Below are 13,819 nucleotides of genomic sequence, written 5' to 3'. Positions count from 1 at the left end.
ATAATTTTAAATCAGATTTTACAAAGGTTTTGACATTTTCCAATACTTGGCCAATAAAAACACAAAATTAATATTAAGAAACAAAGTGCAAATACACAGTTCAACCATATCTTTAAGGAACAATTGTCATTTTATTATATCCTGCATTGTTATATAGTGATACCTGTATGTATATGTCTTTTATTTTTAAACATTTTTTTTTTTTTGCTGTGTTTTTTTTTATTTTATTTTGAGCTACATTTATAACTTGTTCTACTGTATTTTGATTCCAATCATTGTACAAATGAGCGGAAATGTAGCCAGTAGACTGGCTGCAAACAAGCCTCCTGCCGTGGCTATAAACAGTCCATAGAATTAGGAGCAGTTCCTTTGTAGTTTGCATGGGATGAGAATGTTGTCTCCCTTTACCGATATACACCAGTTGCATGACTGTAAGACTGTATTTGAAGAAATGTTTTTGTGGTGTTTTATAATAAGCAATGTCACAATATTGGGTTACAATAAAGCATTGAATGATTGATGTTTAAAGGATATAAGATTTGTCTTCATTTGTTTCCCGTTAAAGCTTGCCCAGTGTTCGTGTGGGCTGACATTTACATTGAATACATGATCTTGTTTCGCATGGCCATGACTTAACATTAGAGGTGAAGCCTAGGCCATTTCTCTTTATCATCTGGCTGTTATTAGTATGTTCTGTTTATTTTGTAATAACAGCATGCCATGCTTCTGCTCTCATACTTGGCTTTATTCTCTGCACACCAGTCATGAATAGCTACAGTGCTCAACCGAATTATGGCGCACCCGCTTCACCAGCAGGCACCAATCCAGCTCGACCTGGTGGATTTCCAGGGGCTAATAGCCCGGGCCCTGTCGCTGATATCTATGGAACTGCCAACCAAGATTCCGGTGTTGGTAACTACATTAGCGCAGCAAGTCCTCAACCTGGTTCTGGCTTTGGCCATGGAATTGCTGTAAGTGTTTTGTTTAATTTATATTGTGTTCAATATTTGTTGGATATGTTCAAGAATCAGCAATCAAATAGTGAAATGAGCTTTCCATGATGATCATTAAGTTTATGCATGTTGCTTTTATATAGCCTCTTTAACTTTTCACCATTTAGAATTGATGAAATTCCCAAAGGAGGGAGCTGAAATAATTTTGAGAATTATAAACTTGTTAGATCCTGGTTTCCTTAAAATCAAAACTGACACAATCTACAGGAGCCAGGTTGCTAAATCAGCATACAAAATGACTGCTGACACCTAACTATTGAAGTCTTTTATATTAAAGTTGGTGGCAGTAATTGTTTAATTTTTAGGAGGTTGCACTGGTTCCTAGACAGGTTTTTACAATCTTCATTAAATTACATACAAAAGGTATTATCCCATTTTCCTAATTTGCTTTTAAAATTGCACATTTTTAACAGTGAATGCTTTTAACATTTCAACTAAAATATAATATTTGAGTTCCTAAACAAAAAAATTATTTTAATTTTGAAGTTTATAGAAAGTCATCAATTAACAATTTTGTGAAAATGTATTTGCCCCTGGTAAAGGGATTGTATACAAATAAGGTTATTATGGTTAAATTATTGAATGCAATGAGGGCTGATTGTTACCACAGCTCAATGTTTCACTTACATTGACCCTTATCCTAAGGATAAACAAGTTTGGCAGCAGAGAGATTCAACAAGCATTAAGCATGGCATGGCATGGCATCAATGAGAAAATTAGAAATCTGCACTTCACCATGATTCTTTATTTACCACTGGTTGCACAAAGGGTTCACCTATATCCATGGCAGAGATGCTGTGAATATAAACAAACAATTTATACTTGAACGCCTACCATATTTATTTTTTAAATATGGCACATGTGTAAGGAAACATGTGCTAAAATTCCTCCACAGAAGTGTAAAAGTGATACCGAATAATAGGAAGCATTTGGATACAATCATTTCAGGTAGAGGTTAAACCATTTAAAAGGGGGCAATTACGTTTTTAAAAACATGTTGATGTTGACACCATTTATTTAATTGAATATGTGACATCTGTTTAAAAAATTGTTATAAACATTCCGTGTCCAAAATGTGCAATATCAGAGAAAAATCAGATAGAGATGGAGGGCTGTCGTTTTGAGATCCCTGCTTTAAAGTATAATTAAAGCCAAAACTTTTTTTTTTTTAGAAAGCGAGCGATATTAAAATCTGTCAGGTTTTTATTGCTGTCTGTCAGTCTGCCTGCCTGTTAGGGAGATTGACCCTATATGCCTTGGTGACCATTATGGAAAATGAAAAAAAATCTAAAATAAGTGGTCACCAGAACAGACATATAGGGGAAATCTTTCAATGGGGGCACTAGTTCTGGTAATTACCAGGAATTTTTTCTAAATCTGCAGGGATTTCCTCTAGCTTTCTATTGTGGCTATGGGATAGGAAGCAAAGACTTTTCATTGGGACAAAGTTGTAACATGGAAGGTGAGAAATCCAAGAGAGAGCCAGGAACCATTGGTGTTACTCTCCATCTTCTCATCAGAACAGTTTAGCTTTCTTGTGGTTTCAGTCAGCCTGATCAGAAAGTGCATGCCTATTGCTTGAATGTGTCAGTTAAATTTGTGAGTATCTGTTTAATGTGTATTTTGCTTTTCGTTTGGTATTTTTTTATTAGTAGTACTTTATTTTATTAGTAGTACAGATAACACATATTTTGTTATCAGATTTAAGATAGGTAGATGATGATCGCTATGATACCAAACGTAATTATGTGTTATGTGGATAGACTTTTTAGAAGTAGGTACCTTAATGATGAAGTTTCTGACTTCAAATATGCTTAACTCCCCTTTTAGACCAAGACAATAATAGATTTGATTTTTAACCCCTGCTTCATATAAATGTGCTCTGGTAACACTTGTTATCATTATCATTATGGATTTCACTTAACCTATTGGCACAAAGCCTTATTGTTTTTTATCTATCCCCGAGATTTCTAATAGACTTGTTTCACACCAGCACACTTCACTGCCTTAAATGTACTTAGTAATAGGAAAGCAATAGAAAGTAATGGCTGGTTTTCATTTATACATTAAGGTCTCAGGGACCATCTTTTACCCAGCATTCAGTCTTAAACCAGGGTGTTAAACATGTTATTGCCACTCTAATTAGCAATGTAGGAAATACAGATATACTTATACCCTGAAAGGTCTTATAATGTTAAAGTGTTGTCAAGGTCGGGGAATTAAAGGCCTACTTGATATTTTGCTTTCATATAGGCATTGTCCGTTATGTATTATGAATACTGTAACTGCTAAAAGTCTAGTCTGCTCTGCAAATTGCTAATCAAGTTAAACTAATAAGAAATTATTGCACAAGAGTTTAAACTAACAAAACATTTTCACTACAGTTAGATTTTACTCTTGTCCTCTCTCTGTATGGAAATACTTGCTTTAGTGCACACTTTAATAATAATAATAATGTAAGTTACAGTAACATCATAATATGCTTTCAAAGCACAACCTTGGCTTTGTGCAAAATTCATAACACAATAACTCGAAACTCCAGAATGATGAAAATATCAGGTAATAACACACCTGTTTTTGTATATTTGTGTACCTGTGTAGTGCAATTGTTCTGTGTATTTTAATGTTTTCAGTGTCTCGTTCTCTGCTGCTAAGATACTCCAATAAAAAAAAAGAAGGCTGCACTTGTAAAGATTTTTTTTTCTATTAGAAACTGCTCATTCCTCTTTTTAGAGGAGAGCACTGAATTCTAGTTAAAGGATCTCCAGAATTTGCATGCATGTTTTAGATCTACTGTCTAACTAATAATTTTAAGTTGTGACTTTTTATTTTTGCAAGGCTTAAATTGGAATTCTAACCTATTTTACAGCCAATGAAAATGTGTTGTTCTGCTGTGCCACAATGATGTATAAATCCAGTTAGAAATTTAACTTGCATTAAACTCCAGTTTGCATGCATTTTGTTTCAGATTGCAAAGTGTTTCTGTACGCTGTATGGTGGCATGGATGTGCATTTAATTACCCTAGGCTGCCAGTCATAACACTCATGAGACAATTATTATTAGTGGCAGATATGCTGATTTGTGAAATTGCATGATGGGGGGGGGGGAGGGGTTGGTGCTGATAAAACTTCAACTTAAAAAAATGGGCATTTATGCAGATTTTACAGTTCAAATAGTTGTAAACTCAAAAGCAAACATTTTATTATATTGCAGCTTAGAAAATCTTAGGTGTGATAGATACATTAGTTTTCTTTTGTAGGCTTGTTTTCTTCTATGTTCACCTGGCCAGAAAGTCTGTTGTTTTTCAAAAGAACAAGCTCTCTTTAAGATGCATCAGTTATAGGGATGAGCCAAACAATTTATCACTGGCAGAGGTGCTTACAGTGATCAGCTTTCAGCTTTTATTTATTTATGTAAAACCCTCACCCCAAAAGGAAAAGAACTGTTGCTGTAACTACTTGTAATGTGTTAGCTGGAGTTTGGCTTCAATTTGCTAGCGTATTTAAATATGCTAGTACATATAACACTACCCTCCCCACACTGACAATGCTGCTGCACCCTATGCTCCTTCATCCTGAGTGGAGACACTCTAAGGCTGGGTTCATACTGGTAAAACACGGCAGTCATACGACTGTGGATCTGACTTTGCCCTGCGACTTGAGTCCGACATCAGTTGAATATCACTGAAGTCTGATCAAAGTCAAATCGCCGTAATAATTGATTCGACTTTGGCATGTAATTTGTGCTCTGATGATCTTGAAGGGGAACTCCACACCAAATAAAGCATGGTTTCCCCCTCCAAGAGCATACTAGGCCCCCGCAAAATCCATACAAGACGTTTATCTGAGCACGCAGCCTGGCAGGTCAGGAAAAAGGGGGTGGGGATGAGCGAGCGCCCCCTTCCTGAACCGTACCAGGCCACATATCCTTTAAAGCACCTTGTCTCCGTGTTGATGAGGACAAGGGCCTCTTCCCGACAACCCTGGTCGTTGGTTGCTGGGGTCTGCGGGCAGGGGGTTTATCGGAATCTGGAAGCCCCCTTTATTTAAGGGGGTCACCAGATCCCGGCCCCCCACCATATGTGAATGTGTATTGGGTACATTGTACCCCTACACAATTACCTTAAAAAAGTAAGTAATTTATCAACAGCTCTGGTGTCTCTTCTGATTCCTTCTCCCCACTCCGGCTCTTCTGCCTCCTCCGCTGATGTCTTCTTCCTCTGACGGTTCTTCTCCCCTGTCCGGGTCTTCTCCGCTGATGTCTTCTAGCCCTCTCAGGTTTTTCTCCCTCTGTCCGCCTTCTTCTGCCTCTGCTGGGTCTTGTCCGCTGTCTTCTCGCTCTTTTGCCGGGTCTCCTTGCTCTTTTGCTAGGTCTCCTCCCTCTGTTCTTCTTCCGATGTTGACTCGATGCTCTGTTCCGCTCTAATTCTAGGTCTGCGGTGTGCCACTACTTATATTGGTATGGGGCAGGGGTAATTGGGTGATGTCATCCGGGGCCATGCCCCTTATGACATCACCACAACATCATCCCCCAGCAGTGACATCATAAGGGGTGGGTCCTCTGGGTGACGTCACCCGGTGACCCTGCCCCATGCCAATATAAGTAGTGGCACACCGCGCACCCAGCATTAGAGTGGGAGAATGTAAGGCCCCCTGCCCAATAGCACTCACTCCTCCATGTTGAGGGCATGTGACCTGGTACGGTTCAGAAGAGGGGGGGTGCTCGCTTGTCCCTACCCCCTTTCCTGGGCTGCGTGCTCGGAATAGAGTGATGGTATGGATTTTGCAGGGGACCCCACAATGTTTTTTTTAGCATGGGGGCTCCCCTTAAAATTCATACCAGACCGAAGGGCCTGGTATGCTCTTGTAGGGGGAACCCATGCCATTTTATATTTTTTGTTTTTTTATTTGGTATGGAGTTCCCCTTCAAGATCATCAGAGCATGCCGAAGTCGGATTAATTAAGACAGTGATCCGACTTTGATCCGACTTCAGTGATATTTAATGGGCTGAAATAGGATCAAAGTCGGACCAAGTAGTTCAGGAGCATTTTCAAAGTCAGACCGACTTGTGTCAGACCAGTTAAGATGGCTCTCATAGGGAAACATTGATTTTCACACTTCATGTGACATGAGTTCCCAATGCCGGAGCATTTGTCGTACCAGTGTGAACCCGCCTAATGCAGAAGGTGTGTTACTGGCTGGATCACTAGGTGAAAAGAAAAGGGGAACAAGCCTAAAAAATAACAAATGCAGCCACCCCATCTAATAATTGGCAAGCTGCAATATATTATTTTAGTTTTGGGTTTAATACCACTTTTCAATGCCCTTACTTTTAGTTATTTTTATGTTTTTTTAATAATATTACTATATCTCAGGACCCCTTAGAAGACACCCTTAGATATGTCATCCACCCTTTGGATCTATTGTCAAGCAGTGATTCACGATCACCATTTCCTTTACTAAAGCGTTAGTGTGCATTTGGTGAATAGGAAGTGATCATTTATAGATAGCTTTTATTTTACAATTAGTTGTTTTAGATATTTTGGGTTTATTCTAATTGACTTTTGACTGGAAAAAATACCCATTAAAATTACAGGCTGAAATTTCATAAATGAAACCTTTAAATGAATGGTTAACTTTCCAGTTTCTTTTAAACCATGTCTCATTATCCTCAGTCAATCAGACTTTTTAGCATCACCAGACGATCAGACACTGTAGTCTGAGAATCAATGTTCAAACATTTTTCAATTATGAAGAAGTTACATAGTTATTCAGAGAAGCCAGATCTAACAGACTGTACAGGGTAATGAAACATACCTGTAACAGTGTCTTTTTTGGTACAATAGCCCCACATATGTTCTTTTACATTTTACAGAACAGGTCCTTTCCCTTTGCTTTGTTTAATAGAAATCATTAGTTAATCCCCCATGTCATAATTTTAGCGCTTTAGCTGGCCAAGGATGGATCGAATTTGTTGGTTCAGCAGGTACCTGCCAAGATTTGATCCATCTATGGGCAGGCTGGTAGTTTAGAAGCCAATCCATCAATTGATTTCAGTACAACCAGCCTGTCTGATTTTTGTATATGACCACTGCCAGTGGATATAGCTGCTGGCAGTGATCATTGTGTTCTGCCGTCAGGGAAGTCTCCTCACCAACAGAACACAATAGTGCTTCAGGAGGGATTCCCAATCAACTGTGATTGTGTTGATGGTGGAATCAAGTGAATCACATAATCTATGGCCTACCTTACAGAAGTACAAATTTTTTCAACATTGATTTTACTACAGGTGAAATTTGAGAATAAGGGAAGCAGATATCTCTGTTTGCCTGACTTGGGAGACTTGTCCATTAAAGCATTACAAAATACAGACCGTTATTTACAATATATAGTAATCTACAGTGGCCTTTCAGATGTTAGTTTTCAGTAGTTATTTTCGTGAAGAATGCATTATGTTTGCTTGTGCACATTTTGAAGTCCAGAACAGATAAACATCAGTAAAACTATTTAATAAAAAATTTCCATTTGAACTGCCATATGCTAAATTTTATGTAAGAGCATCTCTTACTGAATGTTAAAGGAGACGTACAGCCAAAGCTCATTTGGTTGTACTTCTCCTGTGGATCACAGGAGTGTAGTTCGATCTGCACTCATATGACCCTTTTTCAGCAGACTGAAGTCTGCTGTCGGCTGAGGTCACAAAGTCGATCCTGGCTTGGAAAGGATTGCAACTATCCACCCAGATGCCGGGACTGGCACCTGGCCCAGCCCTCTTAGCCAGCCACTAAGAGCATGAGCAAGCCGCTCCCGCCCCCTCCATAGCTTAGCACTCCAGCGAGTGCAGGGGGGGGGGAGACAGAGCAGACAGCAGTCACTGACAATGGAGCGATCGGCGGTCTTTGATCACTCGGTTCTCAGTCTTAGAGCCGGCAGGGGACAGATGCAGCATCGGACTGATGTTGCATCCACTTAAGTAAGAAAATTCACAAACTTCTCTTTTAAATATTTTAAATTCAGCTATCTTAATTGTACAGTACAGGACATAGCTGTGATATTTTTAGACCCTGGGTTTTGAACTGCTTTGTTCAAGGGGATTGAACTTTGCAAAGCTTTGAAGGACATGTCCTTTGGCTGTCCCCCTATAACTCTACCCCACTCCATGAGTCTTCTGTTTTTATACTCTTGAAAAAAAAAATGCAACTGACTTCTCTGTGGTCCCATAACACACCTGGCCCACTTTTTATATTAGTATGCATAGATTTATACCTGCTTCTGATGCACAAGGTTATCCCCTAATACAAATTAACCATTTCTAATATTGCATCAGAGATTTAACATATTTGTACTTAGTGCAGTAATTGTACGCCTTTGTGGGCCTTTTTAATGTGTTTTATTTAACAGTGAACACAAACGCCACATAGACAAACCAATCCTCCAATGAACAGTAACTGGAGTTTTCCCCGCCCTTTATTTTGATGGGTATGAGCAAACTTTTAAAATAGGAAAAATGTACTTGATTGCATTTTATATCCTTTTTGTGGAACCTCTTTACAGTTTTTCTGCCTTTTAGTTGTTGCTGAATTTTCTTGTACAGTGTCAGTTCAATTACTAACCCTTTGAACCTGGTCGAATTCCTTTTCCGATTATCATGTCACCATAGTAACCTTAAAAATCTCATCTAGTTGGCTTGTACTAGCAAATGGGAAGCATTACCATTCAGCTAACAGCAGTACTAAGGTAAATTACCCTCCCTCACCCCTCCAAACTTGTCTCAATTTATACCTCACCTACTGGAAAAGCCCTCTGTGCTTTAAAGCTTGACTAGTGTGACCTATGGGCTGCTCAGATGAAAGCATATTCTTCAGCTTGCAGTTTCCCTCTAATATTTCTCTGCAAGGCATTACAATGCACAGATGAGGGAAGATTGGCAGCTGTTTTAGTGGGTTTTTTACTTGTAGTTCATACATTTTTTTTTTCTAAGACATGCTAAGCAATATGTGGCTTCCCAGCTGTTGTGTTAAAACTCGCAGCAGCAGCTACTGGTTGCCTAACTCTATTGTCTAAACCCATGGAGATGTTCATTTTCCTTACCACATGTACCATTGGCACAGCTGTGCTGTGCGGAGTATAAAGTTAATAAATGGACTCTGTGGATCCATAGCAATATGTATGAAAAATGCACATTCATGCCAGCCCTACAATATTTAGATGAACTGCATAGGACTGTAATTTTGAATAGGGCACTGACAAAACTCAACAATTGTACACTTTTAGGGGCCCATGATTGCAACGGCATTTACAAATGGATACCATTGAAACGTTTCAGGTGGTTGGTTGCCATCTCACTTTGAGGTATTCTCATTTCTACCATTGTATTTTATGGAAGTATATTCATGTAATCTGCTGTCTCATATTTATCACCTTATAACTGTCATCTTTATAACCTTTTCTTGTCTAACACCTATCTCACTTTTCATATTACCATATCACTTACTGTATCTATTGAATTACATCTGCTTCTACTGTACAGTGCAGTTAGTCTTTTCTACTGCACAGAGGACTTGACTCGGAATCCTGAAAGAGTGAAGGACTGTTCTTGCCAAAACTCACCAAAATGGATCATTTTATCACAGCAAAGAAGTATACAAAAAAGCTGAGATTTTCTGTGGCGAGCACAGACATTTTTCCTTGCAAACATTTTTTTTTACATCAGGTCTATTATCATTTTAAATCCAATTGCTATAGAAATGCAAGAAAAGTTTTTATATATAACAAATACTATATTACCAAAATTATTGGGAGGTCTGCCTTTACACACACACAAACTTTAATTTCGTCCCAATTTTAGTTCAATATTGGGTTGGCCCATCCTTTTCAGCTATAACGGCTTCAACTCTTCTGGAAAGGCTGTCCACAAAGTTTAGGAGTGTGTCTATGGGAATGTTTGACCATTCTTCCAAAATGGTATTTGTGAGGTCAGGCATTGATGTGGACAAGAAGGCCTGGTTTGCAGTCTCCGCTCTAATTCATCCCAAAGGTGTTTTATTGGGTTTAGGTCAAATTTCTCCACCCCAAACTTGCTCATCCGGGTCTTTATGGACCTTGATTGTGCACTGGTGCACAGTCATGTTGGAACAGGAAGGGGCCATCCCCAAACTGTTCCCAGAAAGTTGTGAGCATGAAATTGTTCAAAATATCTTGGTATGCTGACGCCTTAAGAGTTCCCTTCACTGGAACTAAGGGGCCAAGTCCAACCCCTGAAAAACAACCCCACACCATTATCTCCCCTCCACCAAATGATTTGGACCAGTGCACAAAGCAAGGTCTATAAAGACATGGATGAGCAAGTTTGGGTTGGGGTAACTTGACTGGCCTTCACAGAGTCATGACAACCTGATAGAACACCTTTGGGTTGAATTGGAGTGGAGACTGTTTGCCAGGCCTTCTCATCCACAATGGTGCCTGACCTCAAAATGTGCTTCTGGAAGAATGGTCAAACATTCCCCTAGACACATTCCTAAACCTTGTGGACAGCCTTTACAGAAGAGTTGAAGGGGTTATAGCTGCAAAAGGTGGGTCAACTCAATATTGAACCCTACGGACTGGGATGCCCTTAACGTTCAAGTGGGTGTAAAGGTAAGTGTCCCAATACTTTTGGTAATATAGTGTAAGTAGGACATTGAAATATATATTTTAACCTCTGCTAAATGTATATTTTGTTTATTGAGTGCCAGTATATTTGCAGTATTTTTTTCTGCTGACAATGTGCATTACTTTTTGTTTAATAGCTGCAAAGTTGAAAATTGGTGTTAAAACTATATTATCATGTTTAGTAAGAATAGCTTAATTTGAAGTTCACATGTAAAGAACAGTAGCAATGCACATACAGTATGAGGCACACTATACCTATAACCGTAAATAAAAGTTACATGGCAGCGAACTAGATAACAATTCTGACCATATGGGGCCCTATGGTCTGTATACAGCTGATTAGGGTAATTTAAATAAGAGTAAAAAGGGAACCTGCATCAATACCTCTAGCACAGGGGACCAACCAAGTGACTTGGATTGTATGGCAAAAAGGAAACTGATGTCCTATCTGGTGTTGTAAAGAATCATGAAATCTATTGTTTTAACCACTTGACCACTGGGCGCTTAAACCCCCTTCTTAACCAGACCAATTTTCAGCTTTCAGTGCTCTCACAATTTAAATGACAGTTACTCAGTCATGCAACATTGTACCCATATGAAATGTGTGTCCTTTTTCCCACAAATAGAGCTTTATTTTGGTGGTATTTAATCACCGCTGTGTTTTTTATTTTGTGTGCTTTAAAATTCTGAATATTCTGTAAAAAAATGAATGTTTCTTTGTTTCTGTTATAAGATGTTGCAAATTAGTAATTTTTCTTCATAAATTCTGGCCAAAATCTATACTGCTTCATATCTTTGGAAAAATGACCCAAATTGGTGTATATTATTTGTTCTTTGTGAAAGAGTCCACAAGCTATGGTGCCAATCTCTGAAAATTGATCACACCTGAAGTACTGAAGGCCTATCTCATTTCTTGAGACCCTAACAAGGCAGAACACCACAAATACCCCACAAATGGCCCTTTTGGAAAGTAGACATTCCAATATATTTAGTAAGAGGCATGTTTTTTGAAGTTGTCATTTTTTCCCACAATTCTTTGCAAAATCAAGATTTTTTTCTGACACACAGCATATTCATACCACAAGTTACTCCCCAAAACACATTCTACTATTACTCCTGAGTATGGCGATACCACATGTGTGAGACTTTTACACAGTGTGGCCACATACAAAGGCCCAACATGCAGGGAGCACCTTGAGGTGTTCTGGAGCATAAATTACACATCTAATTTCCTGACTACTACTACTACTACTACTACTACTGCATTTACAATGGCTCAGGACATACCCCAAAATGTCTCTATTTAGAAAACTTGACCCTTCAAGTTTTTCGGAAAGGGATATCTTAGACTTTGAACTGCAATTTTTAAAAATTAAATTGTCAGCAAACACAGCGGTGGCTTAGTAAAGACTGTATCTAACAATATCTTCAGCTACCTCTCCCGTATACAATAATACTATATAAGTATGCCTTCGTCACTTAGTGGGAAATAGGCAGTGCCCAGAAGTGCAACGTATTGCATTTAATGTGGTTCAGAATGGGCAGACCCTCATTGTGTTTTGAGATTTCAGAACAGTGAATTACATATTTTTGGTTTTGTAACCTACTGTGAAGTAATATATGTTGATTTTTTTTTCCAGAACTAATAGGGCTTTAACCGCTTGCCGACCAGCCACCCTCATTATACTGTGGCCGGTCAGCACGATCCCGTGAGCCATCGTAGCTGTACATGGGCTCCTATAAGTGGGATAGCAGGCACGCACCTGCTGCACTGCCGATGCGGGTGACCGGCGGTCGCGATGACCGCCAGCCATGCTCGATTGCGTGCACGAGAGCCAGAACAGGGATGTGTGTGTGTGTGTGTGTGTGTGTGTGTGTGTAAACACACACATACCAGTTCTTTGAGGAGAGGCGATGTAGATTGTGAGTTCCTACTAGCTAGGAACGGCGATCTGTCATCTCCTCTAGTCAGTCTCATCCCCCTACTTTTAGAACACATACTAGGGAACACAGTTAAATCCTTGATCACCCCCTAGGGTTAACCCCTTCCCCGCAAGTGACATTTACACAGTAATCGGTGCATTTTTATAGCACTGATTGTTGTATAATTGTCATTGATCCCAAAAATTTGTCCAAAGTGTCCAATCTGTCCGCCATAATGTCGCAGTCCCGATAAAAATCACCTCTTTTACAAAAGTGTCAACATTTACATAAAGTATCCCAATGGGTTCTCAGTTGGCTGATGGTATCAGTGGTGTATTTAGGTTTCGTGCTTCCCTAGGCCTGGCTAAACTCATGCGCCCCTAATTTAAAGATGGCCCATCCCCTTCCTGTCAAGGCCACACCCCTTCCTGTTTAAGACCCACCATATCAGCAAATACATTTTTAATAGCATATATATTTTCTTATTTTTTTCTTGATTGCAGTTTAATTAAACTAAAAAACAATCAAGAATATATATATATATATATATATATATATAGTGACATAGGGGATTGTTAGCTCTCATGGTATATGCGTTTTCTTGTAGTGAGTCCACACCAAACAGGCATATATCATTAAGGGCCTGGTAACCCACCATTATTAAATGAGAAAAAAAACAAAAGTCCACTCAGGAATCCCACGCAGGGTTTAAACGATGTTCAGAGATAACTGAAAATACAAGCCCACCTGGCTACTCTTCAACAGCACTGCTGCTATAGGTACTGGTACCTTAAACCACCAGATCTTTCAGTCTCACAGTCTTCTACGCACACAGCTTTGGGCTTCTTAAACGCACACAGCTTGAAGTCCCTTAATGCACACAGCTTTAGGCTCCTTGGGCGCACACATCTTTGAAGCCCTTCAACGCACACAGCTTCTGTCCGCACACAGCGTCTATCCCAACACAGAGACACTAGCAGCCACTGATCCAACTCCACCTTTCTCTTACTTCTGCTCTCCCCAGCCTTTCATTATGTGAGCTGTGTGCACCTCGACACACACCCTGCAGGCTGTCTATAAGATCTGGACACAGGGTTGGAGATCCCGTCCCACCCATATCTCTGAGGAATCTCCAAGCCATAGAGCCCCATGTAGCAATAAAACCATCCGAGAAAACTGCCAGAGCAGTTGTTTTTAAATTTACGCTCTGTAGCTCTGCAATCTGGCTATA

The 13,819-nt window shown here is 39.4% G+C and overlaps 1 protein-coding gene across 6 annotated transcripts in view; it reads left to right on the top strand.

The window, feature by feature from the left end:
• The window catches only part of MSI2 (musashi RNA binding protein 2), an 838,983-nt gene that overhangs the window by 801,375 nt on the left and 23,789 nt on the right, over positions 1-13,819 (top strand). For 5 of the 6 annotated variants that reach the window (XM_040336657.1, XM_040336656.1, XM_040336658.1 and 2 more), the window contains 2 exons: positions 763-971; positions 9,289-9,366. The exons of the other annotated variant lie outside the window; for it this stretch is intronic. In XM_040336657.1, the coding sequence (XP_040192591.1) occupies positions 763-971; positions 9,289-9,330 (251 nt within the window). In that variant the 3' untranslated portion in view covers positions 9,331-9,366. The remainder of the gene's footprint in view (positions 1-762; positions 972-9,288; positions 9,367-13,819) is intronic. 6 annotated transcript variants of the gene reach the window in all.

The sequence above is a fragment of the Rana temporaria genome, chromosome 2 (assembly GCF_905171775.1).
Source record: "Rana temporaria chromosome 2, aRanTem1.1, whole genome shotgun sequence".
Classification (NCBI taxonomy): Eukaryota; Metazoa; Chordata; class Amphibia; order Anura; family Ranidae; genus Rana; species Rana temporaria.
This window is presented reverse-complemented; position numbering and strand designations above follow the sequence as displayed.